The sequence below is a fragment of the Cherax quadricarinatus genome, chromosome 49 (genome assembly GCF_038502225.1).
Source record: "Cherax quadricarinatus isolate ZL_2023a chromosome 49, ASM3850222v1, whole genome shotgun sequence".
NCBI lineage: Eukaryota > Metazoa > Arthropoda > Malacostraca > Decapoda > Parastacidae > Cherax > Cherax quadricarinatus.
Window position 1 is genome coordinate 5,815,728 of NC_091340.1, and position 27,784 is coordinate 5,843,511.

Consider the following 27,784-nt stretch of genomic DNA (forward strand, 5'->3'; position numbering starts at 1 on the left):
GCTTTTAACATTTCTATCTTTATCCCATCAATCCCGGCTGCCTTACCCCCTTTCATTTTACCTACTGCCTCACGAACTTCCCCCACACTCACAACTGGCTCTTCCTCACTCCTACAAGATGTTATTCCTCCTTGCCCTATACACGAAATCACAGCTTCCCTATCTTCATCAACATTTAACAATTCCTCAAAATATTCCTTCCATCTTCCCAATACCTCTACCTCTCCATTTAATAACTCTCCTCTCCTATTTTTAACTGACAAATCCATTTGTTCTCTAGGCTTTCTTAACTTGTTAATCTCACTCCAAAACTTTTTCTTATTTTCAACAAAATTTGTTGATAACATCTCACCCACTCTCTCATTTGCTCTCTTTTTACATTGCTTCACCACTCTCTTAACTTCTCTCTTTTTCTCCATATACTCTTCCCTCCTTGCATCACTTCTACTTTGTAAAAACTTCTCATATGCTAACTTTTTCTCCCTTACTACTGTCTTTACATCATCATTCCACCAATCGCTCCTCTTCCCTCCTGCACCCACTTTCCTGTAACCACAAACTTCTGCTGAACACTCTAACACTACATTTTTAAACCTACCCCATACCTCTTCGACCCCATTGCCTATGCTCTCATTAGCCCATCTATCCTCCAATAGCTGTTTATATCTTACCCTAACTGCCTCCTCTTTTAGTTTATAAACCTTCACCTCTCTCTTCCCTGATGCTTCTATTCTCCTTGTATCCCATCTACCTTTTACTCTCAGTGTAGCTACAACTAGAAAGTGATCTGATATATCTGTGGCCCCTCTATAAACATGTACATCCTGAAGTCTACTCAACAGTCTTTTATCTACCAATACATAATCCAACAAACTACTGTCATTTCGCCCTACATCATATCGTGTATACTTATTTATCCTCTTTTTCTTAAAATATGTATTACCTATAACTAAACCCCTTTCTATACAAAGTTCAATCAAAGGGCTCCCATTATCATTTACACCTGGCACCCCAAACTTACCTACCACACCCTCTCTAAAAGTTTCTCCTACTTTAGCATTCAAGTCCCCTACCACAATTACTCTCTCACTTGGTTCAAAGGCTCCTATACATTCACTTAACATCTCCCAAAATCTCTCTCTCTCCTCTGCATTCCTCTCTTCTCCAGGTGCATACACGCTTATTATGACCCACTTCTCGCATCCAACCTTTACTTTAATCCACATAATTCTTGAATTTACACATTCATATTCTCTTTTCTCCTTCCATAACTGATCATTTAACATTACTGCTACCCCTTCCTTTGCTCTAACTCTCTCAGATACTCCAGATTTAATCCCATTTATTTCCCCCCACTGAAACTCTCCTACCCCCTTCAGCTTTGTTTCGCTTAGGGCCAGGACATCCAACTTCTTTTCATTCATAACATCAGCAATCATCTGTTTCTTGTCATCCGCACTACATCCACGCACATTTAAGCAACCCAGTTTTATAAAGTTTTTCTTCTTCTCTTTTTTAGTAATTGTATACAGGAGAAGGGGTTACTAGCCCATTGCTCCCGGCATTTTAGTCGCCTCATACGACACGCATGGCTTACGGAGGAAAGATTCTTTTCCACTTCCCCATGGACAATAGAAGAAATAAAAAAGAACAAGAGCTATTTAGAAAAAGGAGAAAAACCTAGATGTATGTATATATATATATGCATGTGCGTGTCTGTGAAGTGTGACCAAAGTGTAAGTAGGAGTAGCAAGATATCCCTGTTATCTTAGCGTGTTTATGAGACAGAAAAAGAAACCAGCAATCCTACCATCATGCAAAACAGTTACAGGTTTTTGTTTCACAGTCATCTGGCAGGACGGTAGTACTTCCCTGGGTGGTTGCTGTCTACCAACCTACTACCTACTATATATATATATATATATATATATATATATATATATATATATATATATATATATATATATATATATATATATATATACACACACACACACACACAAATATAAATTCTCATTGGTGTACCTACTTGGTGAGTGTTCCAGGGGGGTCAATGCTCCTGTAGCTGTTACTGCTGGCTGCACTCAGTCCCAGTCCTACATATAATCTGCAGCCCAGCCGATCAGGAACTGACTTTTAGAACCTATCTAGTTGCTTCTTGAAAAGAGTTGTCTATTGGTAATTCCCCTTATGTATTATGGGAGGCTGTTGAATAGTCTTACACTTGTGTTGTCTCTCACTGTACTTGAGGCACCCTGCTTTTCATTGGGGTATATTGCCATGACTTTAGTTTTTGTAGGAGGGTAATGTCTATGTACAAATTTGGGACCAATCCTTCAAGGATTTTTCGGGTGTAAAAAATGGTTCTGCTTTCTAACCTGCATTCCAAGGAGTACAGGTCATGGTACTTGAAACATTCCAAGTAATTAAAGTACTTGACTGAACTTATAAGTGCAGTTAAGGTTCTCTGCAATCTCTATATCGACAACTTTTCCTGCCTTTAAATGGGGCAGGTAGTGTATTTGTCAAGAAAGAACAAGTGACTTAAAAAGGATCATCATTGGCTTGGCATCCTATCATTTCCTTGTGGTTGTGATAACATTATTGTGATCTTTGAAGGTGAGATTCTCTGACATTATCACTCCTAAGAACTTCTTATTAGTTTTCATTACTGTGTGGTTAGAATTTGCTTTGTACTCTATTCTGGCTTATTTACTCAATTATTTCATAACGGAATAACTTAAATTTGTCTTCATTGAACAGCATATTGTTTGTGAGACCCATTAGAAGACTTGGTTTATATCAGCTTGGCAATATAAACACTCATGTTGATTCTAGTATCTGTAAAGGATGATGCAGTGCCATGATTTACATCTCTCAGTGTCATACGAGGATAAGAAAAAGGATGGGGGTAGTATTGTATCTTGGGGAACAGAACTTTTCACTGTGGCAGCCTTTAACTTAGCTGTTACTATTGCTCTTTGCATTCTTTAAGAAAATTAAAAGTCCATCTGTCCACATTTCCAGTTATTCCTTTTGCATGTATTTTGTTCACTATTACATCATAATCTCACTTGTCAAAGGCTTTTGCAAAATGTGTACACTACATCTGCATTATGTTTATCCTCCAGTGCATCCAAGACCATATTATAGTGGTCCAGCACCTGTGAGAAACAGGAGTGACCTGCTCTAAACCCATGCTGCCCTATGTTGTGCAGTCGTTGGGAATCCAAGAGGTTGGCAGTCTTGCTTCTGGAGTATACCTTGAGGGTGTTCCAGGGGTCAACACCCTGTGGCCTGGTCCTTGTCATTGGGATAACACTGGTCCATGACCAGATCCTATGGTGAATCAAGGTTTGATCAACTGGGATGTTACCGCTGGCCACATGCAATCCAACATATGAACCACAGCCTGGCTGGTCAGGTATTGATTTCAGGTGCCTGTCCAGCTCCCTCCTGAAGACAGCTAGGGGGCCTATTGGTAATCCCCTTATGTATGTTGGGAGGCAGTTGAATTCTTGGGTCCCTGACTCGTGGCATTCCTGCTTTTCATGGGGGAGGGGATGTTCCACCACCTGCAACATTCCCCAGATTGCAGACTAGTCCATCTTATGATGGTCCAGGTGTATCATATCCAGGTCCTTCACATTAGTTTTTCACTCGATTGTGTGGTTAGAATTTGTTTTATACTCTGGTTGAGTTTTTATTTCCTCAAGTTTTCCATAGCAGAGTAATTGAAATTTGTCCTGATTGAACTTCATATTGTTTTCTAAGGCTGACACTGTCTTGCAAATTCTGGTTTTGTCAGCAAAGGAAGACACAGTGCTGTTGTTTACATCTCAGGATCTATTTTGAGGCTCTGGATTTTTTTCTAATCCACATATTTTTTGTAAGTGTGGACACCACACAGCAACTTTACATTCAATTTTCATTTTTGTTTGTCAACAGCTTATTCAGCATCACTCCATTCATACATAGTATTTGAAAGCTATTTTATAGTTAGCCAGTGTAGTATATGGATTTTTTGGAATGTCATTTTTGTATATTATCTGGTGACAATTTTATTAAAAAATCTTGATTCCATTCTTTATATGATAGTGTATTACCAATGTTTTGTCACATATTTTATATACTGTAATTTATATTACTGTGGCCTAAAAGTACATTGCAAAAGTAGAGAAGTATAACGAGTTTGTTGGTGATGCTGCAAGTGGGGTTCAATGATAGACGTCTTCGGAGGCTTCTTTACTTTTATTTGGAATGTCTTGGTGTGTACACAGGCTTGTGTGTTGTGCCCATGGCCCAGGAGGGCCATGCTCACGAGGGAGAGAGCTAGTAGGACTTGTTGATTGCTGCTAGGCCGCTGAGTGAGTGAGTGAGTGGGACCAGCGTCCCACTGACTTTGAGCTGGCCTGGAGAGGGCAGCACCTGAGTGCCGCGAAATATGAACTAAGCTGGCAGACAGCATAGGCTGTCTGTGCAGACAGTACAGGCTGTCTACATACGCTTGGCCACCTACCTCACGTCGTCCCGACGCGACAGTACTGGTGGTAAAAAAACTTGGTCTCTCTCTCGTAGGAACAGGGCACAGAACACAAAATAAAAAGCATATATGTACATATGGACATGGAAAAAAAAACTTCCTACAGGGAGGGAGGAAAAAAACATGTGGGGTGTGCTAAACATCGTGGTCATAAGCAGTGAGCATCGAAGGGCATCACTGCACACCTTCCTGCATCTGGACAGATACTGCAACACAGGAAACATCGCTGTGGCTGAGCTGTGACGTAACAGGGTACGGTCTCCTCTGGAACGGTGAAGCAGTCATCGTAGGAGTCACTGCAGGTTTCACTCAACCTTGGGCACGACATGCTGGTGCCCTCGAATGAGGCATCGACAAAACTCGGCAACTGGGCAGGACTTCTGGCAAGCGACTCAGGAGGACACTTCTCGACTGGTACTGTCGCTGGGCTGTCACTGCCGGCGAGTGTGGATTAAGTCGTGGAGTGAGTCATGGCAGAGATGACTGGGTGAAACATCTGGGAGTCGTAACATCATACACCAGACTGCAGTGAGCAAGCTAGCAGTCAAAGTGACATCATCTTTGTGCAGGAGCTCACGGAAGCTTGTGACACGAGGCTGACACAGTGCCTGCCGACAGGGCTAACTGCGGCTTGACGAGTGTCATTCTCTCGGCAGTTGGAGTTATAGCAGAGATTAGTCTAAGTGTCCCCAGACTTGTTTCTCTATATATAACTGCACTCTGAAGGTCTGGAGGTAAAGTGAAACAAATCTTGATGGGAATTGTAGCAGGTACGATTCTGCAGAACATCACGAGCGGCGAACAATAAGAGCTTTCTGTACAAGAGGCTCAGTCGCTCGGGACTGAGTAATATCAGCTGTCAAACGCGCTGGTCACACTGGGTGACAATAACACAGTGGTGGTACACAGTGGTCTGGGCTCAAGACCACACAGGACACACGGAAAATTTTACACACACCCGCGGTACATGCGGTACAACATGGCTTAAACTAGCAAATGATGCTTTTCTGTGCACAAAATTGACACTAAGCCATACACTAACATGTGAGAACACTGACTGAGAGGAATTAATTAACACACGACATATATCTCCTCTCAGTCTTCTCGACAATACTGACATAATTACTGAAACACTTGATGTGACATCATGTGATGTCAGGCATGACGTCACGAGGTGATGTCAGCAGACATCTCGAGGTGACGTCAGGCAGACATCGTGATGTCATGAAGAATGGCAGCAGCATCGGTGACGTCAATGTGATGTGGGCAGCAGACCACAGCATGAGGCCTGGGACATCTGGCTTGGTAACCCACGTGACTTGTAGATCCACGTGACATCGTGATCTACGTGGCATGCTGATCCACGTAGCTTGCTGATCCACATGGCTTGCTCATCCACGTGGCTCCATGATCTACGTGGCATGCTGATTCACGTGGCTTGCTGATCCACGTAGCTTCGAGTGGCCTTGGGCACTCAGATACACAGCTCTGGCAATGAATTCACACGGAAAACAGCAGAAAAACACAGCAGAGGGAGTGAGCACATAGTGGTGGTAGGCGGGTGAGGTGCGAGTGTACAGCAGGGCGAGCGTGGGCGAGGCAAGGAATGGCCCCTTCCTCCTCTTCTCTTCACAAACATGTGGAGAAACTCACACTGGACGCAGAAATCACCACAAACTCACTTCTGGCTTGCTGAAATAGCTGTGCTGAGCTGAACAACAACAACAGCAGAATATACAAGTGATGGTGAACACGTGACTTGAGAAACAGCATGGGACGCCATAACGTGAGGATCACAACACCACGTGGATCCCACCGTTGCCACCATTTATAACGAGTTTGTTGGTGATGCTGCAAGCGGGGTTCGATGATAGACGTCTTCGGAGGCTTCTTTACTTTTATTTGGCATGTCTTGGTGGGTACACAGGCTTGTGTGTTGTGCCCATGGCCCAGGAGGGCCATGCTTATGAGGGAGAGATCTAGTAGGACTTGTTGACTGCTGCTAGGCTGCTGAGTGAATGAGGGAGTGGGAGAGTGAGTGGGACCAGCATCCCACTGACTTTGGGCTAGCCTGGAGAGGGCAGCACCTGAGTGCTGCAAAATATGAACTAAGCTGTCAGACAGCATAGGCTGTCTGTGCAGACAGTATAGGCTGTCTACAGAAGGTGGCAGTTCTTCAAAGCCTAAGAGAAGCTGTGCAATGGTTCCCATCAGTGAAAAAGTTCTAATTCTCCACTTCTTGTGCATAATTTATCAATTAAACTTTATAATAGGTATGTATAGGACTTATGTGTAGGGTTTGCTACTATTACAACCTAGGATTTCAAATGGCCTGTTATCCCAGGTGTAATGGGAGCAAATAAACACAGTAGAAAAAGTTTAGACTTATATTATCCTTCACCAATTATAACAGCAATATGTACACTATGTACAGTGATAAATATAGTGCACTCCACGGTAAGCAAGGCAGAAATAGAAGCCACAAGATAGCAGACCGTGCTTCAACCAGCTCTAGAGTGGGAATGACAAGGGCAGACAGGAGAGCGGTATCCACATAACCTCTGCGATTGTCAATCCCACCTTCTTATTGGCTAGAACCTGGTCACTAGTTGAACGATGGGGCCCCATCATCAACTCTTAGCAACCTGGTTCGCTGGTTGGGGGAGATAGCCTGTAAATGAGGGTGTGTCCATGCGCCGAATAAAGGTTACGTACTCTTTGCATGCCACACCCCCACCCCCGAGAAGGCTCAGGATTAGGCTGCCACCTCCCAGTGGTAACCGTGCCGCCATGGCACAAAATAATGGGACCGCCTATCCTCTCCACCATCCCACTCTTAGATAGAGCTCAGCTTTCCTAGTGACCAAAAGCCAAACCCTAAACTCAGAGTGAGACAGCAGTCAGATAGGCCAACATAGGTCCAAGATACAAGCGGACGGTAGCCCGTATCCCCTCACTAAAAAAAACCCCCATATCAGGGGATAAAAAAAAGAGCTTGAAAGGGGGGTTACCACAAATACATCCTAACCTAAATAAAATATTAAACTAGACTCTTGACAAAGAGTCTGCCAACACATTTTCTTTGCCGGCAATATACTGAATTCTGATATTGTAGGGCTGCAGCCTGAGCGCCCAACGCATAAGCCTTGTGTTGTGATTCTTCATGGCTTGGAGATAGACTAACGGGTTGTGATCACTGTAGACTGTGACCACCTGCGATGTCTGGCCCACATAAACATCAAAATGCTCCAAAGCCATTACCAGCGCGAGGGCTTCTTTTTCAATGGTAGAGTAAGCTCTCTGATGTGGCTGGAATTTAGCTGAAAAGTATGCGATTGGCTGCAGCTCCTTGTTCCCGATTTGTAATAGTACCGCCCCAACCCCAGACTCACAAGCATCAACCTGTAATGAAAAAGGTTTGGAGAAGTCTGGAGACAGGAGAATGGGTGCAGAGCACAATAATCTTTTTGCTTTATTAAAAGCAGTGTTACAATCTGACGTCCAATTAAAGGGAACTTTATGACTGGTAAGAGAGGTAAGAGGGGCTACAATATCTGAGAAATTCTTACAGAATCTTCTGTAAAATCCTATCATGCCTAGGAAACGTTGAAGAGATTTCCTATCATGAGGAACTGGATAATCTTTAATCGAAAGAACTTTAGCAAGTTTAGGTGCAACATTACCACTACCTACTTCATGGCCTAGAAAAGTGATAGTGGCCTGGCCAAAGGAAGATTTAGATAAATTAACTGTTAATTGGGAATTCTTAAAGGTCTCAAACAGAGCTTTAAGTCTAAGTAGGTGTTGATCCCAAGTATCAGACACCACAACAATATCATCTAGGTATGCTGCCGTGCCTTCAAGTCCTTTAATAGCCTGATGGATGAGTTTCTGGAATGAAGAGGGGGAATTTTTCATTCTGAAGGGGGTAACTGTATACTGATAATGACCTCCTGGAATTACGAAGGCAGAGATTTCCTTCGCCTTATCTGTCAAAGGTACCTGATAGTAACCTTTAAGGAGATCTAATTTGGACACAAAAGTAGCCTTACCCACAAAGTCAATTACGTCATCCAGACGAGGAAGAGGGTAAGCATCTGTGATTGTGACCTCGTTCACTTTACGGTAGTCTGTGCACATACGAAACCCTCCATCAGCCTTTTTTACTAGGATGCACGGTGAAGCCCATGGACTAGATGACTCCTCCACTAAACCATGTTCTAACAAGAAGTCTACTTCCTGCTGAAGTAGCCTCTGCTTTTCAGGATTAGCTCTGTAGGGGGAGAGTTTAATTGGTTTAGATTTTCCCACATCTACATCATGGTAACCTAACGTACATTTTTTCGGCACATCCGAAAAAATATTAGGATATGACTGTAGAAGCTCAGTTAAATTGGTTGCTTGTATTTCAGATAATCCATCCATTAACGGGCTAGGATCCTTGAGGAGGACAGAATTTGAAAGTTTAGTATTAATTTCAGAGATAGAGTGCAAAGAGTCAGAGTCGTCCTCAGAGGTAGAGGACAGAGTCATTACTGGGACTTTATCTGGTGTATGAAAGGCCTTGATTTGATTAATGTGGTAAGTTTTTGTTTTTGAGGTCTTATCAATGGGAGCTACCACATAATTTAAATCAGATAATCTACTTACTATCTGCATAGGTCCCGTAAATCTAGCTTTCAAGGTGTGGCCAGGTATAGGTTCCTGCACCAACACCTTGTCTCCTGGATGGAAGGAGCGGAATTGTGCACTTCTGTCATACCTCTGTTTCATCTTACTTTGAGCTGTCTTTAGGTTAGCCGTGGCTAACTCACGTGCCACCTGCAACCTTGAAGACGGGTTGTAGAGTGCTGAGCTTACGTCTTCTCCCATCCATCCTTCTTTGAGCACCCGAAGAGGACCTCGTACATTGTGCCCAAAGATCAGCTCAAACGGACTATACCCTGTAGACTCTTGCACCGTCTCCCGTACTGAGAACAGCAACAAAGGTAGAGATTCATCCCAATCTGTCGGAAAGTGCATGCAAAAACTTCTCATCATTGTTTTTAATGTTTGGTGGAATCTTTCCAAGGCGCCTTGGGACTGAGGGTGATAGGCAGTGGATAAGTTGTGAATTATCCCTAACCTAGTTAATACTTCCCTAAATGCTTTGGCAGTGAAGTTAGTACCTTGATCACTTTGTATAGTTTTAGGAATGCCAAAACAAGAAATGAATTTTGTTAAAGCTTTGAGAATAGCTTTAGTATTGATACTACGCATTGGGATTGCTTCAGGATATCTGGTTACTTTATCCATAATTGTAAATAAATACTGATTTCCAGACTTTGACTTAGGTAGTGGACCTACACAATCTATAATTAAATCTGCAAAAGGTTCTCCATCAGCAGGTATGGGTTGGAGAGGTGCAGGTTTAATGGAATGTCCAGGTTTTCCAACTTGCTGACATTCTCGGCAACACCTAATATGATTCTTTACATCTTTCTTTAATTTTGGCCAATAAAATTCTTTTGTGATTCTATACAAGGTTTTTGTAATTCCTAAGTGACCTCCTGATGACGTATTATGAGCTATATTTAATATCTGAGGTCTATACTTGGTTGGAACCACTAACCTGTCGTATAATTGCCGGCTCTCTATCTCCTTACCAGTCTCAGTGCAAACCAAATAATCATTTTTAACTTCATACTTGACTGGATGACCCAAAGAGGATTTACCCATGGCTGCCTGAAAAGCGAATTTTAAAGAAGGGTCCTTTCGTTGTTCCTCCCGGAAGGACAGTCCCTCGGGCATGGAAACAGAGACATCTGGCAATCCTGCAACCTGGGAATAGGAAGGCTTGATCGGGGTCTGTTCACTTGATTTACGAGACTCCGGCCGGTGTGTCTCATAAAACAACGTGGCTATTCCGAGATCGGAGTCGTCCAAGGATAGGTCAACATTCTCCCCAGACAACCCTTGGGATGTTGCCCGAGTTATGGCCAACACTGGAGAAGCATTAATCATTATAGGTTCAGGACACGAAGTAACAGTAGTAATGTTATTACCCAGTAATAACATGGCATTTTTCATGGGAAATCCTTTTGAGATACCTACAGTCAAGTACCCAGTGTAATATTTGCACTGTACATAAATTTTATGCAAAGGAACTGAATATATAGCTCCTCCATAGGCTTCCAATAAAACTGAGGAATTCAAGGAAGTATTCTCTGAAAGGGGTAATATTCCTTCTCTGACAAGTGAGCAATATGCTCCAGTATCTCTAAAGGTATTTACTTTAGTTGGTTCTGAGTTTTCCTGAAGGGAAATAAGACTTTCGCAATAATAAGGGGCCATACCTTTTTCTACTTCTCTAGGGGACATGTTACTAGGGATATTAGAGATTTTCCCGATGGGTTGAGGTTTTTGGGGGCAGTTGGAACTGATGTGACCTACTTTATTGCACCTGAAGCAGACGACAGGCTTGCCCTTTACTCCCTGATGACGTTGCAAGTGGTGTCGTTCTGGCTGGTGCCTCTCTGGATATTGTTGTCGAGATGCTCCATAAGTAGTTTGCCTCTCCGCAGGGGGACCATATGTTGAGAAGCGTGGCTCACCAGGTGACTTGGTTGGATGACGTAGACGCTCTCCCTCCGGCTGGCACTTCATTCTCCAATGTTGTCGATCTCTGCTCACACCAGACTGTTGAAAAGAGAGACGGGACCGCTCGGACAAGGAGCGGTTCGTTTCGAAGGTATCAGCCAACCTGGCCGCCTCCAATGCAGTGGTTAAGTCACGATCCTGCAGAAAGACACGAACCTCTGGTCCCACAGACTCCAGCAGGTTATCAATCAGAATTAGCTGCACCAGCTCCTCAAAGTTAGAGACACCACTCGCTTTATACCAGCTGGTAAAAGCTTTGGTTTGCTGTCTCACAAAGTCCACCAGGGATTGACCAAGCTGCCGCCTGTTCAACTTGAAGGTCTTACGATATTTAGCTGGGATACATGTATATGCTCCCAACACTGTGGTCTTCACTACTTGATAATCAGAGAATTCAGCGTCAGTTAATACCGACGTAAATTCCTGTGCCTTACCCAATAATGCTGTATGAACCAACGCTGCCCAGTGCTGTTCCGGCCACCTCAAGGCTCGAGCCTGATTTTCGAAGCTTTCGAAAAATTGCTCTGGTTCGGCCTCATTGAAGCGGGGAACAAGCTGTACTGCTTTTTGTAAACTGAAATCGTTTACAGAATGCGAAAACTGCCTCCTCTCTCTTTCCCTATCAAATTCTTCCCTTGCGAATGCTCTCTGTTCCCTAGTTTGCTCAAGATTGATTTTTGCCAGCTCAAGTGCCAACGACGCTGATTCACCCTGAGACAACCCAGCTGCACTATACTGACCATTTTGCTCCGTAGGTGTATCATCTTCCTCCTGCGAGAACATAGTAGTTTTTTCCCTAGCTCCCGTAAAGGGAGGAGTTTGATGTGCCATCTCTTCTTCAATAAGTATGTCAGCAATAAGTGAACGCAGTTGCGCAGCTGTGAGAGTGCGTTTATAGGGAATGCCAATGGAACGAGCAATTTGCCAACAACGCTGTAGGGACAATTTAGGTAGGTTATGCAAAGTATATGCCGACACCAGGCGTCTGACTCGTCTAGGTGGCATAAGTTATTCGCTATGCACAGTACGAATACCCCAACGTAACACGTTAATTTGCAGAACACGCTTAGCTATGCACAGTACGATTGCAGAATACGCATACAAGCAAAGCCGACTGCACACAAGATTGACCGTAGCGAAGCGAGCACACTGAACAAGCTAGTAGCGAGCTGTTGAACGATCACACAATAGCAAGGCTGATCATAAGCAACTGACACGCAAAATTTGTAAAGCGAAGCGAAACAGCAAGCTACACAATGTTCCTGCTACAAGCTTCACCCTAAGCTCAACCGTTTCTCTAAGTCCAGCTCTCGGACAGGCTACCCATATTACAACCTAGGATTTCAAATGGCCTGTTATCCCAGGTGTAATGGGAGCAAATAAACACAGTAGAAAAAGTTTAGACTTATATTATCCTTCACCAATTATAACAGCAATATGTACACTATGTACAGTGATAAATATAGTGCACTCCACGGTAAGCAAGGCAGAAATAGAAGCCACAAGATAGCAGACCGTGCTTCAACCAGCTCTAGAGTGGGAATGACAAGGGCAGACAGGAGAGCGGTATCCACATAACCTCTGCGATTGTCAATCCCACCTTCTTATTGGCTAGAACCTGGTCACTAGTTGAACGATGGGGCCCCATCATCAACTCTTAGCAACCTGGTTCGCTGGTTGGGGGAGATAGCCTGTAAATGAGGGTGTGTCCATGCGCCGAATAAAGGTTACGTACTCTTTGCATGCCACAGCTACTATCCACAGTTTCAGTATTCACGGCTGGTCCTTGGAACATATCCCCCGTGGATATGGGGGTCTTACTGTTTTCCTTTTTAATTTTATTTCATTCACGTGACGCTATATGTTGGTTTTGGGTCTAGTGTTTCCCCCTGATTAAGCTATAAAAAATCTGAAACTCATGTTTGTATTGCAGAGACTTAGTCTTCCTGAAGATCGAGGAACTCTAGTGTACACAGGATGCACCCAGTGGGAGTATATTGGAAGACGTAATCTGAAGGGCATTACGTCTATGATGCATTATGTACCACGGCGCATTTCAGCTCTTAAGGGAATTCGTGTTGCATTCGTGACGTCTCACTGTTCTGCAGCCCACTCCATCATCATCACAGAAGAGGGCAAAGCTATGTCACTCGGTAGGTAAATCATTTTATTTCAGAACTGGCTTGAATGAAGTTTGCTGAATATTCTCTTTCCATAAGTAAATATTAATAGTTCAGTCATCACATAGACTTGGGATTAGGTGAAGGAGATTGTTGTATTAAGGCATTTCTTAGTAAAGGACCAAGACCACTTCCTGTGATCTGTTGGCATTGATGGTATGGCTTCCAGGCACAACTTCATATAGGACTACTGTAAGAAATCATCCTTAACAAAAAGCAATTGTCATACCCCTCAAGCAAGGTTCTTTGAAGTTAGTGAGGGGCTCTTGATGATTGGGATGGGACCTGTTCTCCTCCGACTTGAATTGAACCAGATTGCCTTCCATTCCCCAGGCATTGTGACCCTGTGGTTTTTGTGCTTCCTTGCTAAATATAATAGTCACAAGGTGTGGCTAGGAATTATGTTAATTCTTATTCTATCTCTAAAAGGAAATGAATATAGTAGCCATGGCTAAAGAAATACTGGGTATTTATTATTTGGTTTTTATTTAATGAAACTACTTGTATAAAGCTAGTTCATGTTCTGTATTTTTTTTAATTTGTCTTGTGCACTTTTTCCATTTAATTAAATCTGGAAATCATAAATTGTGAATGTTAAAATCAATTTTTTTTTTTTTGTCATAAGCTTATGTGGCCTGAAAGGAAACAGTCATCAGCATTCATTCAGTAGTTGTCTTGCCAGAAGCACACAGGCATTGCAGTTCAAATGACTCTCTGAACTTCAACATCTGCAGCCCTTAAGAGTGCAGGCATTATGTTCTTCAGCTCCAGGACTCAAGTCTGGCTAACTGGTGTCTTCCTGAATCCCTTCATAAATGTTACCCAATTCAACAGCTCAAGAGTCATTTTAAATCACTTTTCTTTACTCAGTCCTTAAGACAATATTAATTTGAAAACTAGTGAAGAAGCTACCTTACAACTAATTAATCTTATAATTTTAGGTCGCAATGAGAAGGGTCAATTGGGTGTTGGTGATACCGAGAATCGAACTGGTGTGATGTCAATGGACACTATGTCAGAATTTACTGTGGTATCAGCTGCAGTGGGTCGTAATCATACTCTCCTCCTGACGGATCGAGGCAGTGTTTTTGCCTGCGGTGACAACAAGTCAGGTCAGTGTGGTACGGGCAGTACTAACGCCATTATCCACACTCCATGCCGGATCAGCTTTAAGGAGGCAAAGATCAGTAAGGTAAATACTGGACAATTTGTGTGTTGTGCTTGCCATCCATTTTGTGCCTGGGGAAGGGCCCACAATGAGGTATTTGGGAGGTATAATGAATGGTCTATAAAGTAATGATGGAGGTACCAAGTATTAGGATTTAAAATGAATATTAAATACAGATAGTCATATCTGAAAGTGAAAGTGCTGAATGATGGCAAAAGTGATTTATTTTTTGTCACCCTGCCTTGGTGGGAGATGGCCAGTGTGTTAAAAAAAAATCAATAAACACAATTTCCTAGGATTTTCAAAGTTGGTTAAGTTATTTTGCATACTAGTATACATGTAATTGCCTGCTGGTATAACACCTTTTAATGTGTTAAATCTTAAGTGAAAAAAAAAAAAGAAAAAAAAATGGAGTGAGGATACATTGAGAAGACTAAGTGTAGGTAAGTCAAAAGTTACTTATTTCCTTACATTATATTAAGTTTCTTCACAATGATTTATTAAAAAAAAAAAATAATGGAACCCGATTGACTTTGCATTTGTAGGAGGTGGGGACTAAGCATCTTGTACACACTAATTTCTAATCTTTTTCACGTTCCTCTTCAGCTGTGGGTGAATGTAGCATTGAGTTATAGCCCAGCATTTTCAACTTGATCATTATGACTCTATCATCTGCTCTCTCTCATTCCAAATATAACCAGTGATATTCGTTACTGTATTCTAAACCAATGAGCACTTATTCTCACACTCTGATATCATGTTACATTTGCACTTTGATATCATGTTACATTCACACTTTGATATCATGTTACAGTCATGGTAGAGAATCTTTTTCTGAAGGTAATAAAACAAAAAGTACAAAATTTGATGGAAAATTGACGAAATTACACTCGGGAATTTTACTGTGTCAGTGATATTTACGCATCGGCATTTTGCCCACTTTGACTCCTATTTTCACCCAATTACTCCATTTGAGTTGACCAAATTTTTAGCTATTTCGCTAGTGTTCCTTCTATTTTATCGATTGAGTACAAGAAACTGCCCAATCAGCTATTTATGCTACCTAATAAAGTGATCAGAAATTGGTAATTAGCCCAATTTCACATGAAGTTCAAAATATTCCAATTTTAAAATAGAGTCCAGAATAAACAATGCAGGCATTCCTGGCACTAAAATAACATTTCTTGTCTATTAATTACATTTCCAGGCTTCACAGATGAATTCCATTTTTATTTTTTTATTTACATAAAGAATTTTTATTCACACCAAAAAATAGAAGATTTACTGTTATGCAATATTGTAATAATTGTATAAATAATGTCAGCGCATTCGTGAACATATATTAGACCCACCAGTTGATGTGTATTGGATGCATGATGTCATTTGTTTACTCTTGAACATTGCAAAAATTGAACATTTCTGCTACTTTGAGCTCAATTTCAAGCTCTTTTCAGTACTACTAAAACCATTCAGAATCATCTCTGTTTCTGTAATATATCTTCCATTCTATCAAATGAGACCAAGAAACCGCGAATACAACCATAAATAACCATAGGAAAAGCACCGCAAAGTTGGTGTTTTAATCCAAAAACTCGGTCGCATTTTTTTCCCTCATTGTGCGCTGCTTGCTTGCCAATTTGTTTTATTTGGTGCACACTTACCACATAGATGCATTCTCATATCTAGGCCCAAATTTACCACTCAGTTTATCTGAGTGAGCTGAGCTCATGACATAGAACTACGGCTTGGACCATGACCTTCAAAGGGTTAAGCCAAGAATCACTATTTAGCCAACAGCAATGTGTATTATTAAGGCACAGTTTAAAGTTCAGTGAACAACCATTTCATGTCTATTGTAGCTAACCACATATCAAAATACTCTTCAGAAAGGGGAAAAATTTTGGCAAAAAGTTTTTGCAATTATGAAGGATGCTTCATCAGTGCCATAGGTAACTAACTGAAAAAATAGCTATAAACAACAGCTTTGGACCATGCTATGTTCAAGTAGCATATTTTCCTGTTATTTTTCCTATGGAGCTGAAGCATCCTTAGTAATTGAAAAAAAAAATGTTTTTATTAATATTTTTTTTATTTCTGGTGTGTTTCAATATTCACTTTTCATAAAATGTGTGCATTTTGCCACTATGGCTTTCTCTTATGAAGAAAAAATCTATGGGAAATACTTTTATATATACAGTATTTTCATTTGGCAACTATGGAAAGTAAGTGACTGCACGTTCTCACAGGGACATGGAGCATATGCACTACTGGAATAAAAACGAAATACAATAACTTATCAGTAGCACTGTATGAAGAGCACTATATAAGATGACTAAGAGGGAAGGAATTACTCTCATTCCCCCTATCCAGGTAGCTTACAGAAAGTGTTTGACCAAATATCTTATCTGTGCTCCAAATTAACTTGCCAGATTTGATTTGGCAGGAAGTGCATGATAAACCCACTAAAATGTAGGAGCACTATAAAAGGAGAGAATGTGTCAGCATCAGGGAAGGCTTTCAACCTTGCTTCTCATCAGCAGGGTCTTCAGAGGGTCGCTGACTGAGGCTGACATGTGCTGATTTCTTACCAGTTTAAAGTCTGCCACAAGGAATTTCTCGGCTGACATTGATCAGCATTTGACACTTTTATCCAAGCTTACTTAAAAAGATTTGGGGAGATTGAGTTTCCTTTATTGCCTTAAATCCTATAGGGTGTTTCCCTGTGCAGATATATGTGTGAGAAGTGGATATATAGAATTTCATGGAGTTGGGAGTATTCTCCATTGTTGCAATTACAGTATATCTTTTATATTTACAGGTTGCCTGTGGTGCTGAATTCAGCATGATTATTGACAAGAAAGGTTACCTTTATTCCTTTGGCTTACCAGAATATGGTCAGCTGGGCCACAACACTGATGGAAAGTTCTTCATTACTAGCAACAAATTGTCGTATCAGCATGAGAGAATACCGAGACGAGTACCTATATTTGTTGAACGTAGCAAGGATGGTCATCCCACCCCTGTCACTGATGTGCAGATAGTAGATTTTGCTTGTGGAAGCAATCATACAGTAAGTGTACAAAATAAGTGTTGTGCTTGCAGAGAAAGTTTCTAGATTTCATTGCAAAAATGCTAGTCATTTTAACATGCATTTTTATTTTAATAATCTGTTTATTCTTTTACATATTATACTTGTTTCCATTAGTACCTAAAGGTTAAAGTAAAATATGTGAGCTCTCGCCCCTTCAATGTAGTGCTTATGTTAATGGCAAACACAGACTTGATGGGGAAAAAATGCCCAATCAATCTTTTTTATTGTTGGTGTTTAATTATTTTTTAAAAGTACAATGGTATATATATCAGGAGTGCATGCCTATTAAAGCATGCATGCTCATGCTTATTGTATTTCTAGTATAGACTACAGTTTATACTAGTTTTGTAAATGCACTTTTGATTCGAGTCCTTTTGATATTTCTTCATATACAGTGGACCCCCGAGTTTCGTGATTAATCCGTTCCAGAGAGTCTGCCGACTGGTGAAATTCACAATTGGCGAATCTATTTTCCCCATAAGAAATAATGGAAATCCAATTAATCCGTTTCAGACAGCCAAAAGTATTAACAAAAAAATAATTTTTTTTAAAGATTAAATATAGATTTTCATAGAGAAAACAATGGCAAATAAATATAAAGCACTAATAAAATGGATAAATGAACATTTAACATCACACTTAACCTTTATTGATTCTTGTTGGTGTAGGAGGTAGGTAGGAGGCAAGAGGAAGGCGAGTTTATTATGCTTCAATATGATGCTAATATCATCTCTACGGCTTATTTATCTATTACAATTCATCTAATATGACATTATAAACAATATTAATATTATAGAAACATGATATATACTCTAGAATGAATAAAATATGTCGTAATGTATGAGGAGTAAACGGTGTAAGTGTTGTTGTTGGGTTTAAGGGCCGCCACTGAGAGAAGCCGTGTTGGTGGCGGTGGAGGCTTTGGTCACCACCACCATCACACTTAAACAATGTATGTAATTTATAAATAAGAAATATTTACATTTTAATTTATAAATAAGTTTATTCAGGTATACACAAATACAATTACATGCATAGATCATCATACATAGCAGCATATGTGTAAAGTACCCAGGATAACCCAAAAAATTCAAGAGTGACATTTCCATTGGTGTCCTTCTATATTTACACTTATATTTACTTTTATACTTACACTTTTATATTTACACTTACCTTGGAGGAGATGTTAGTTTAATTAGTTTGATGAAGGAGATGTAGGCAGAGGTTTAGGGTGGTGGAAGATAGCAGGGTGGTGTATGTTCAGCGGTCCTATACACATCCAACAACATTGGAGAGTTACTCTCATGTTGTTGTTCTATCGCTTACTCGCTTAACTTACTTGCTACACTTATTAATTCTACACTTTATTGCTGGCTGGAGCTATAGCCTTTATCGATACCTGCTGCTTTAGTATCACACATATTGTAGAATCACTGAATCACTGCAGAAGGCACATTCTCCCCTCTCTCTTCCTCCTCTACTTTAGTACTTTGCTATGAGTTTTTTCTTGAATTCTATCGTGTTTCTCACCTTCTTTACCAAAGGGCTGGCACTAGGAGCTTTCTTTGGGCCCATGGTGGCTTATTTAGCAGTTGTAAGCACAAAAAACAATGAAGGGCTTGGACTTCCAGCAAGCGTGCGTGAGCGTGTTAGATAGGAGTGAATGGAGACGAATGGTACTTGGGACCTGACGATCTGTTGGAGTGTGAGCAGGGTAATATTTAGTGAAGGGATTCAGGGAAACCGGTTATTTTCATATAGTCGGACTTGAGTCCTGGAAATGGGAAGTACAATGCCTGCACTTTAAAGGAGGGGTTTGGGATATTGGCAGTTTGGAGGGATATGTTGTGTATCTTTATATGTTTATGCTTCTAGACTGTTGTATTCTGAGCACCTCTGCAAAAACAGTGATAATGTGCGAGTGTGGTGAAAGTGTTGAATGATGATGAAAGTATTTTCTTTTTGGGGATTTTCTTTCTTTTTTGGGTCACCCTGCCTCGGTGGGAGACGGCCGACTTGTTGAAAAAAAAAAAAAAAAAAAATTATGAAATGTGTTGTATGAACCCGTGGGGTGATGGTCACATGCTGGTAATCAATGGCACACTGAGTGTGAATAGTGCAGGAGACTGGCTTTGTGTGCGCGCTGACGGGCAGACGCGTTCCAGAAGGTCGCCGAATCACGAATCCAATCATGAACCATGAAGCTAAATTTTCCCGAAAAAACTTGCCGAAAGTTGGATTTCACGAAAGTGCGGCCGCCAAACGGCAGGGGTCCACTGTAATTGTAAACAACAAATAAATGGTAGAAAATTACATTGTTTTTTCTTCTTTGTTTGTAAGTTTTTTTTTTTATTATTTTATTTTATTAGCACCAAACTTTTACCAAAGTGGGGTGGCCAAAAAGAGAGGAAACATTCACTGTCATTCATACAGTCTCCCTGATGTAACTCTTCAAATGACCCTATAAATACTGTTGTATTTCCACCTCTCCTTTAGAATGCAAACACCATACTCCCCATTTATAGGCTTCCAGTCTGATTAAATGGTTCTCTGAACCCATTCATAAATGCTACCTCACTCACACTCCAACAACACTTTGTCGTCAAAACTGCTGGCCTTCACTCAGTTTGATCTAATTCGCTCTCACAGATCTGGTGGATGTTCAGGCCCCTAGGTACTCAGAACCTCCTTTACTCCTCCCCCCAACCTTTTCATCCACAACAGATTTATACATCCTCATAAGTCATCCTATTTTGATCTGTCCTCTCGACAACCCATCTTCATCCCTCTGAATTATACTGTTGGTAATTCAACATCTAATAGCCATGCTCCAAATTCTCTGCATAATATTTACATTTCACATTGCCCTCAAACATTTCATCTCCACTGCCTCCAGTCTCTTCCTTGCTGCAACATTTAAAACCTATGCTTCACACCTTTGTATTAATACCACTCTGCCAGAGGTTATCAAAATTTTTTTGGGTATTACCCCAAAACAAATTTGTATATTACCCCAAAACAAATTTGTATACATCGAAATTACCCACTAGACTTGAAAGTCCGCAGAATCCGGAAAACACAAGGAGCATTAAAATTCAAAATAGTTTATTGAATCCATTTGTATGGAGAATACAGTCATACAAGCTGAAAAGTATGTACAGTCTCTTCTCACTTAGCAATATACTCGTTTACTGACCGCTCAGACTTCTGACCAGCTCTCCAGCCAATATGCAAACCTAAGTAATGTATATTAAAGCTGATTTCCTCTGTTCTCTTTATTACAGTATACAGTACACTACTGTATAAACATTTAGAAATATACTAGAAATGTTATAAATGATGCAGAGGTGACAAAAAAATATCTAAAGATGGTTGACACAAACCCATTACCAGTATAGTATGCTCCTCATTTAACATCCAATTCGCTTACCAACCTACTCTTTGGAACAGAACCCCATTGTTAAGTGAGGAGAGGCTGTATTAGATGCTTTAAAGCAACGAAATTAACAAAATAATAAAATGAAAAATAAACTGCATGAAATAAAAAAAATAGACAATTTTAATAAAAATCTCATTAGGGATCTAAAGAATTTCATTGAAAAAATTTTCACTTCAGGTTTTCGAGAAACAATGTTTCATTTTTGATACAACATCATAATTAGGGCTTTTTGATGTCAGCAATTTGAATACTGTCTTTGGTGTTCATCCGATTTCTTCACTTTGTTTTAAAGCTAATGAAAGTAGAAAGTCCCTGTTCACAAAGATAGGTAGTTGCAAATGGTGGCAGTATATTGCTTCCTCATGTGCAATTTTGAAAGCCTTTGCAGGTCTTGACATCCCAAAAAAGGACAGTTCTGCGTTGTTCTGAAATTCAATACCTGCTTCATTGTTGGAACGAAGCTCAGAAGTGCCTCTGGCATTTCAACAGTTTCACAGTTGAAGGGATTCTCAACCCAACTCAGTATTTGAGCCTTCATTACCCCTGAGATTTTCATTTGTACCCCATTTGGGATAATTTACCCTTGTTCCCTGACCTCTGTACTATACTGTGGTACATTAATCTCTCTGCTTCTTTGGATAAAATTCTTTGCCTTCACAGATGCCTCAGTTTGTCATCCACCTCCATTCCTCCTCATTAGTTCTGTGATTCTCCTCTTCTTTTATAGATCCAAATATCAGCAAGTCCAAACAAAACATTTTGAAATAATTTCAGGCTCAGTTTATAATTGTAGTTCTGTCAAATCCCCAGATTTGTGAGATTTGCCTGCTTTGATAGTGGACTTTTTTTATTGAAACACCTCACAAGTGGCTTCAATAAATTCACAAATTGTCATGTAGTTCTAGTTCCTTTTTATGGAGGGTTTGACATACAACCGCTAAATTGAAAACTGACCGTAGGATTTCATTTCAGTATGTGCCTAATTGATTTTTCACACCCAAATTTCTTCTTAAAGCTGTTTTAATGAGAAGTGATCTATGAAACAAACAGCTTAATATTTTTTTTTTATTATCACACTGGCCGATTCCCACCAAGGCAGGGTGGCCCGAAAAAGAAAAACTTTCACCATCATTCACTCCATCACTGTCTTGCCAGAAGGGTGCTTTACACTACAGTTTTTAAACTGCAACATTAACACCCCTCCTTCAGAGTGCAGGCACTGTACTTCCCATCTCCAGGACTCAAGTCCGGCCTGCCGGTTTCCCTGAACCCCTTCATAAATGTTACTTTGCTCACACTCCAACAGCACATCAAGTATTAAAAACCATTTGTCTCCATTCACTCCTATCAAACACGCTCACGCATGCCTTCTGGAAGTCCAAGCCCCTCGCACACAAAACCTCCTTTACCCCCTCTCTCCAACCTTTCCTAGGCCGACCCCTACCCCGCCTTCCTTCCACTACAGACTGATACACTCTTGAAGTCATTCTGTTTCGCTCCATTCTCTCTACATGTCCGAACCACCTCAACAACCCTTCCTCAGCCCTCTGGACAACAGTTTTGGTAATCCCGCACCTCCTCCTAACTTCCAAACTACGAATTCTCTGCATTATATTCACACCACACATTGCCCTCAGACATGACATCTCCACTGCCTCCAGCCTTCTCCTCGCTGCAACATTCATCACCCATGCTTCACACCCATATAAGAGCGTTGGTAAAACTATACTCTCATACATTCCCCTCTTTGCCTCCAAGGACAAAGTTCTTTGTCTCCACAGACTCCTAAGTGCACCACTCACTCTTTTCCCCTCATCAATTCTATGATTCACCTCATCTTTCATAGACCCATCCGCTGACACGTCCACTCCCAAATATCTGAATACATTCACCTCCTCCATACTCTCTCCCTCCAATCTGATATTCAATCTTTCATCACCTAATCTTTTTGTTATCCTCATAACCTTACTCTTTCCTGTATTCACCTTTAATTTTCTTCTTTTGCACACCCTTCCAAATTCATCCACCAATCTCTGCAACTTCTCTTCAGAATCTCCCAAGAGCACAGTATCATCAGCAAAGAGCAGCTGTGACAACTCCCACTTTGTGTGTGATTCTTTATCTTTTAACTCCACGCCTCTTGCCAAGACCCTCGCATTTACTTCTCTTACAACCTCATCTATAAATATATTAAACAACCACGGTGACATCACACATCCTTGTCTAAGGCCTACTTTTACTGGGAAATAATTTCCCTCTTTCCTACATACTCTAACTTGAGCCTCACTATCCTCGTAAAAACTCTTCACTGCTTTCAGTAACCTACCTCCTACACCATACACTTGCAACATCTGCCACATTGCCCCCCTATCCACCCTGCCTTTTCCAAATCCATAAATGCCACAAAGACCTCTTTAGCCTTATCTAAATACTGTTCACTTATATGTTTCACTGTAAACACCTGGTCCACACACCCACTACCTTTCCTAAAGCCTCCTTGTTCATCTGCTATCCTATTCTCCGTCTTACTCTTAATTCTTTCAATAATAACTCTACCATACACTTTACCAGGTATACTCAGCAGACTTATCCCCCTATAATTTTTGCACTCTCTTTTATCCCCTTTGCCTTTATACAAAGGAACTATGCATGCTCTCTGCCAATCCCTAGGTACCTTACCCTCTTCCATACATTTATTAAATAATTGCACCAACCACTCCAAAACTATATCCCCACCTGCTTTTAACATTTCTATCTTTATCCCATCAATCCCGGCTGCCTTACCCCCCTTTCATTTTACCTACTGCCTCACGAACTTCCCCCACACTCACAACTCGCTCTTCCTCACTCCTACAAGATGTTATTCCTCCTTGTCCTATACACAAAATCACAGCTTCCCTATCTTCATCAACATTTAACAATTCCTCAAAATATTCCCTCCATCTTCCCAATACCTCTAACTCTCCATTTAATAACTCTCCTCTCCTATTTTTAACTGACAAATCCATTTGTTCTCTAGGCTTTCTTAACTTGTTAATCTCACTCCAAAACTTTTTCTTATTTTCAACAAAATTTGTTGATAACATCTCACCCACTCTCTCATTTGCTCTCTTTTTACATTGCTTCACCACTCTCTTAACCTCTCTCTTTTTCTCCATATACTCTTCCCTCCTTGCATCACTTCTACTTTGTAAAAACTTCTCATATGCTAACTTTTTCTCCCTTACTACTCTCTTTACATCATCATTCCACCAATCGCTCCTCTTCCCTCCCGCACCCACTTTCCTGTAACCACAAACTTCTGCTGAACACTCTAACACTACATTTTTAAACCTACCCCATACCTCTTCGATCCCATTGCCTATGCTCTCATTAGCCCATCTATCCTCCAATAGCTGTTTATATCTTACCCTAACTGCCTCCTCTTTTAGTTTATAAACCTTCACCTCTCTCTTCCCTGATGCTTCTATTCTCCTTGTATCCCATCTACCTTTTACTCTCAGTGTAGCTACAACTAGAAAGTGATCTGATATATCTGTGGCCCCTCTAAAGCAAAATGAATTTGTGGACAGAATTTAGTGGTATGTGCAAATTTTAAGTTCAACAGGACCTCTAGGAACATAACCCTCATGAATAGGGATGGTGCAGGGGGTGTGATTCAGCCCCCTAAATCCCCTCAATCCCCCAAATCCTCCTAAATCCCCTCAACCCCCAAAGCCTCTAAAATAAATAATAAAAAAAATGCTTCAAAACAAATTTTGCATTCCCTTCCTACCAGATAGCCACCCCAAAATTTCCTCAGCATAGAAACTGGTACCACCCATGGTCATGTTTTTTTTTTTTTTCTGACTGTAAGTTGGTTTAATATGGGCAGTGCTGTATAGCCCTTGTGGCTTAGCACTTCTTTTTGATTATAATAATAATAGTGGTTTAATATGGGATGATTCATAGTTAAATATAATTTCAGGTTGCAATTGATGCAAAGAAGAGAGCCTTTTCTTGGGGCTTCGGTGGATATGGACGATTGGGTCATGCTGAACCCAAGGATGAATTCATTCCCCGTCTGATTAAGTTTTTTGATGGCCATAATCGTGGAGTGGAAAAAATATATTGCGGCTCAACTTTCACCATTGGCATCAGTGCCTTGGGTATCTTCCTTTGGGGTCAGACCAGACGTACAGGAGAAGCTAACATGTACCCCAAGCCACTACAAGATCTTTGTGGCTGGGATGTGAGAGCTGTTGGCTGTTCTGCCACCTCTGTTGTGGTGGCTGCAGATGAAAGTGTTATATCTTGGGGCCCCTCTCCAACATATGGTGAACTGGTAAGGCATATATCCAACTTAATTGGTAGATGGAATCCTAAGTTTTAATTTTTATCTGTTCCAGAGGTAACAAGTCAGTGTTAAACTCTTGGCCAGGGATATCGATCATCACCTAAGGACTTTGCTTTTTAAAGTTCAGAAATGACATTTCTATTTTCTGAAAAGATTCAAAAAGCAAAGGTAGATTTTTCTTGACTTCACAATTTTTTTTTTTTTTTTTTTTTTTTTTTTTTTTTTTTTTTTTTTTTTTTTTTTTTTAATGCATTGGCCATTTCCCACCAAGGCAGGGTGACCCAAAAAGAAAGAAAAATCGTTCATCATCATTCAACACTTTCACTGTCACTCATACATAATCACAGTCTTTGCAGAGGCACTCAGATACAACAGCTTAGATGTCCCTCCAAACTGTCAATATCCCAAACCCCTCCTTCAAAGTGCAGGCATTGTATTTCCCATTTCCAGGACTTGTGTCCAGGTAGCTAGTTTCCCTGAAACCCTTCACAGAATATTATCCTGCTCACACACTAATAGCTCATCAAGTCCCAAAACCATTTGTCTTCACAAACTTATGAGGAATTATTATTAAAGATATAAGCTTTGATTACTTCCTCATATTTCATCATCGTCATTCATATTTCTTGTTTTCTCATCTGTTACTGTCCAATTCAGGGAGAAGTGCCCATGGATATCAGGACTATTTATCATATATAGAAATGTGTAAGAATTAGTGTTTGTTGTATAAGAAAATACAGAAACTGAAAGATTATGTAAGAATGTATGGCTGACTTCTAAGTTAGCAAGCTGAATGACTAAACTTTTTATCAAGACCCTTCATGGGAGGGGGTTGCCTTGATGCTGTTGAAGGGCTCTTTATCCAAAGAATTAGAACTACCCTTCCATCCTTGAATCAAAGCTGATTACTTCTTGTTCCCTAGGCACTGTACAGCCCCTCATGGTTTAGTACTTCCCCTTGACTGATGATGATAATCTTTGTGAAGATTCATCAGTTGAGGAAAAGGGCTTAACTGTGATAGCATTTGCCTTAATATCTGTAGCCAACTAACCTATTATCATTCTTTATTTTTCCATTGTAAGTTAATACTGTTGGGACAAGCTTTTACTTGTTTTCAGTTAGTGAAATTATCATTATGCACTGCCGGTGATACATTTTTTCATTCACTATGCATTTGAAATTTAGATTTTTGTTTTATATTGTAAGCTTCTTCAAGGGTCAGAAAACCATGTCAGAAATTATTGGTAAATGAAAAAAAAAACCTTCAAAGCTTGCTTCAGGCTTCTTTATGCTGATGAAGCTATTGTGCTGAACTGTTTGGCAGGTGGTTTGTTTGGCTGTAGTGTGCGGGGCAGCACCCACACCTGAGTGAGTCGGCATGTACACATCCAGACGGGTTCAAGTAGTGATGGGACTTCTCAGGGGGCTGATCCAATCCTACAGTCTTCCCTGTAGATCGAGGGGCATGAGTGGTGAATGGGTCTTTGAATACAAGTTGTGTGTAAGGTAGGTGTATGGAAAATGAGGGATAAGCACAGTTGTGAAGTGAAGAAGCTTCACTGAGTATGCCTGTAATGTCAGGCTTAGATAGGCTAGGATGGTAATGGTTGGATATAGCTTTCATCATGAAAAAAATAATTCATGTGCAAAAATATTGTGACTGCAAATATAGAGGAAAATTTTGAATTTATGATTAGAAAGTTTTTTCTAGTATATATTTATAGGTAGGTAAGATTAAGACAGTGAAATGAGAAATTTTTAAATATTCAGTGTTGGAGCAGTGATAATACTTACATGCATCTGGAGCTGTTAATTATGAAATTTTGTCTTGGGTAAGGAATAATTGAATGAAATGTGTAAAAAATTATGGAAACATTATGTAGGTCCTTCATTACTGGTGTGTGCAGGAAAAGTATTTATGGTAGTAGAATACTGTACTTGAATATTATAGCAAAAAAGTAATTCCATGACGAATCTAGATGGAACAAGTAGCTCAGTTGAGGAAACTGGAAGATTGTGATACAGGCATCACATGCTTTATCATTACACAAATAACCCGCACATGGAAGAGAGGAGCTTATGACAACTTTTCGGTCCAACATAGACCAATTACAAAGTCACACTAACAAAAAGGAGAGAAGGAGGGAGTATATATAGGCCAGCAGACAATGACGGGACAAGAGAGGTACGTAGTAGTAGGAGAGGAGAAAATAGGTAGTGGAGGTAGTAGTAGTAGTAGTAGTAGTGGAGTCAGTCTCAAATACTAAGAAAGAGGAGCACTGCAAGGGAGCTAGAGGTCCACAGAGGGTAGGAGCAAGAACACAGAGGCAGGAAAAATAATAAAGGACAAATACCCAAGGCAGAAGGGAAAAAAGCCCAAAGGAGAA

The 27,784-nt window shown here is 40.5% G+C and overlaps 1 protein-coding gene across 3 annotated transcripts in view; it reads left to right on the plus strand.

The window, feature by feature from the left end:
* The window catches only part of LOC128696988 (protein RCC2), an 83,122-nt gene that overhangs the window by 29,126 nt on the left and 26,212 nt on the right, over window positions 1–27,784 (plus strand). For all 3 annotated transcript variants that reach the window (XR_011393308.1, XR_011393309.1, XM_070095145.1), the window contains exons 2-5: window positions 13,116–13,335; window positions 14,304–14,554; window positions 17,349–17,600; window positions 25,028–25,384. Coding sequence is in view for 1 of the 3 variants with exons in the window: in XM_070095145.1 (XP_069951246.1) it covers window positions 13,116–13,335; window positions 14,304–14,554; window positions 17,349–17,600; window positions 25,028–25,384 (1,080 nt within the window). In the remaining 2 variants the exon portion in view is untranslated. The remainder of the gene's footprint in view (window positions 1–13,115; window positions 13,336–14,303; window positions 14,555–17,348; window positions 17,601–25,027; window positions 25,385–27,784) is intronic.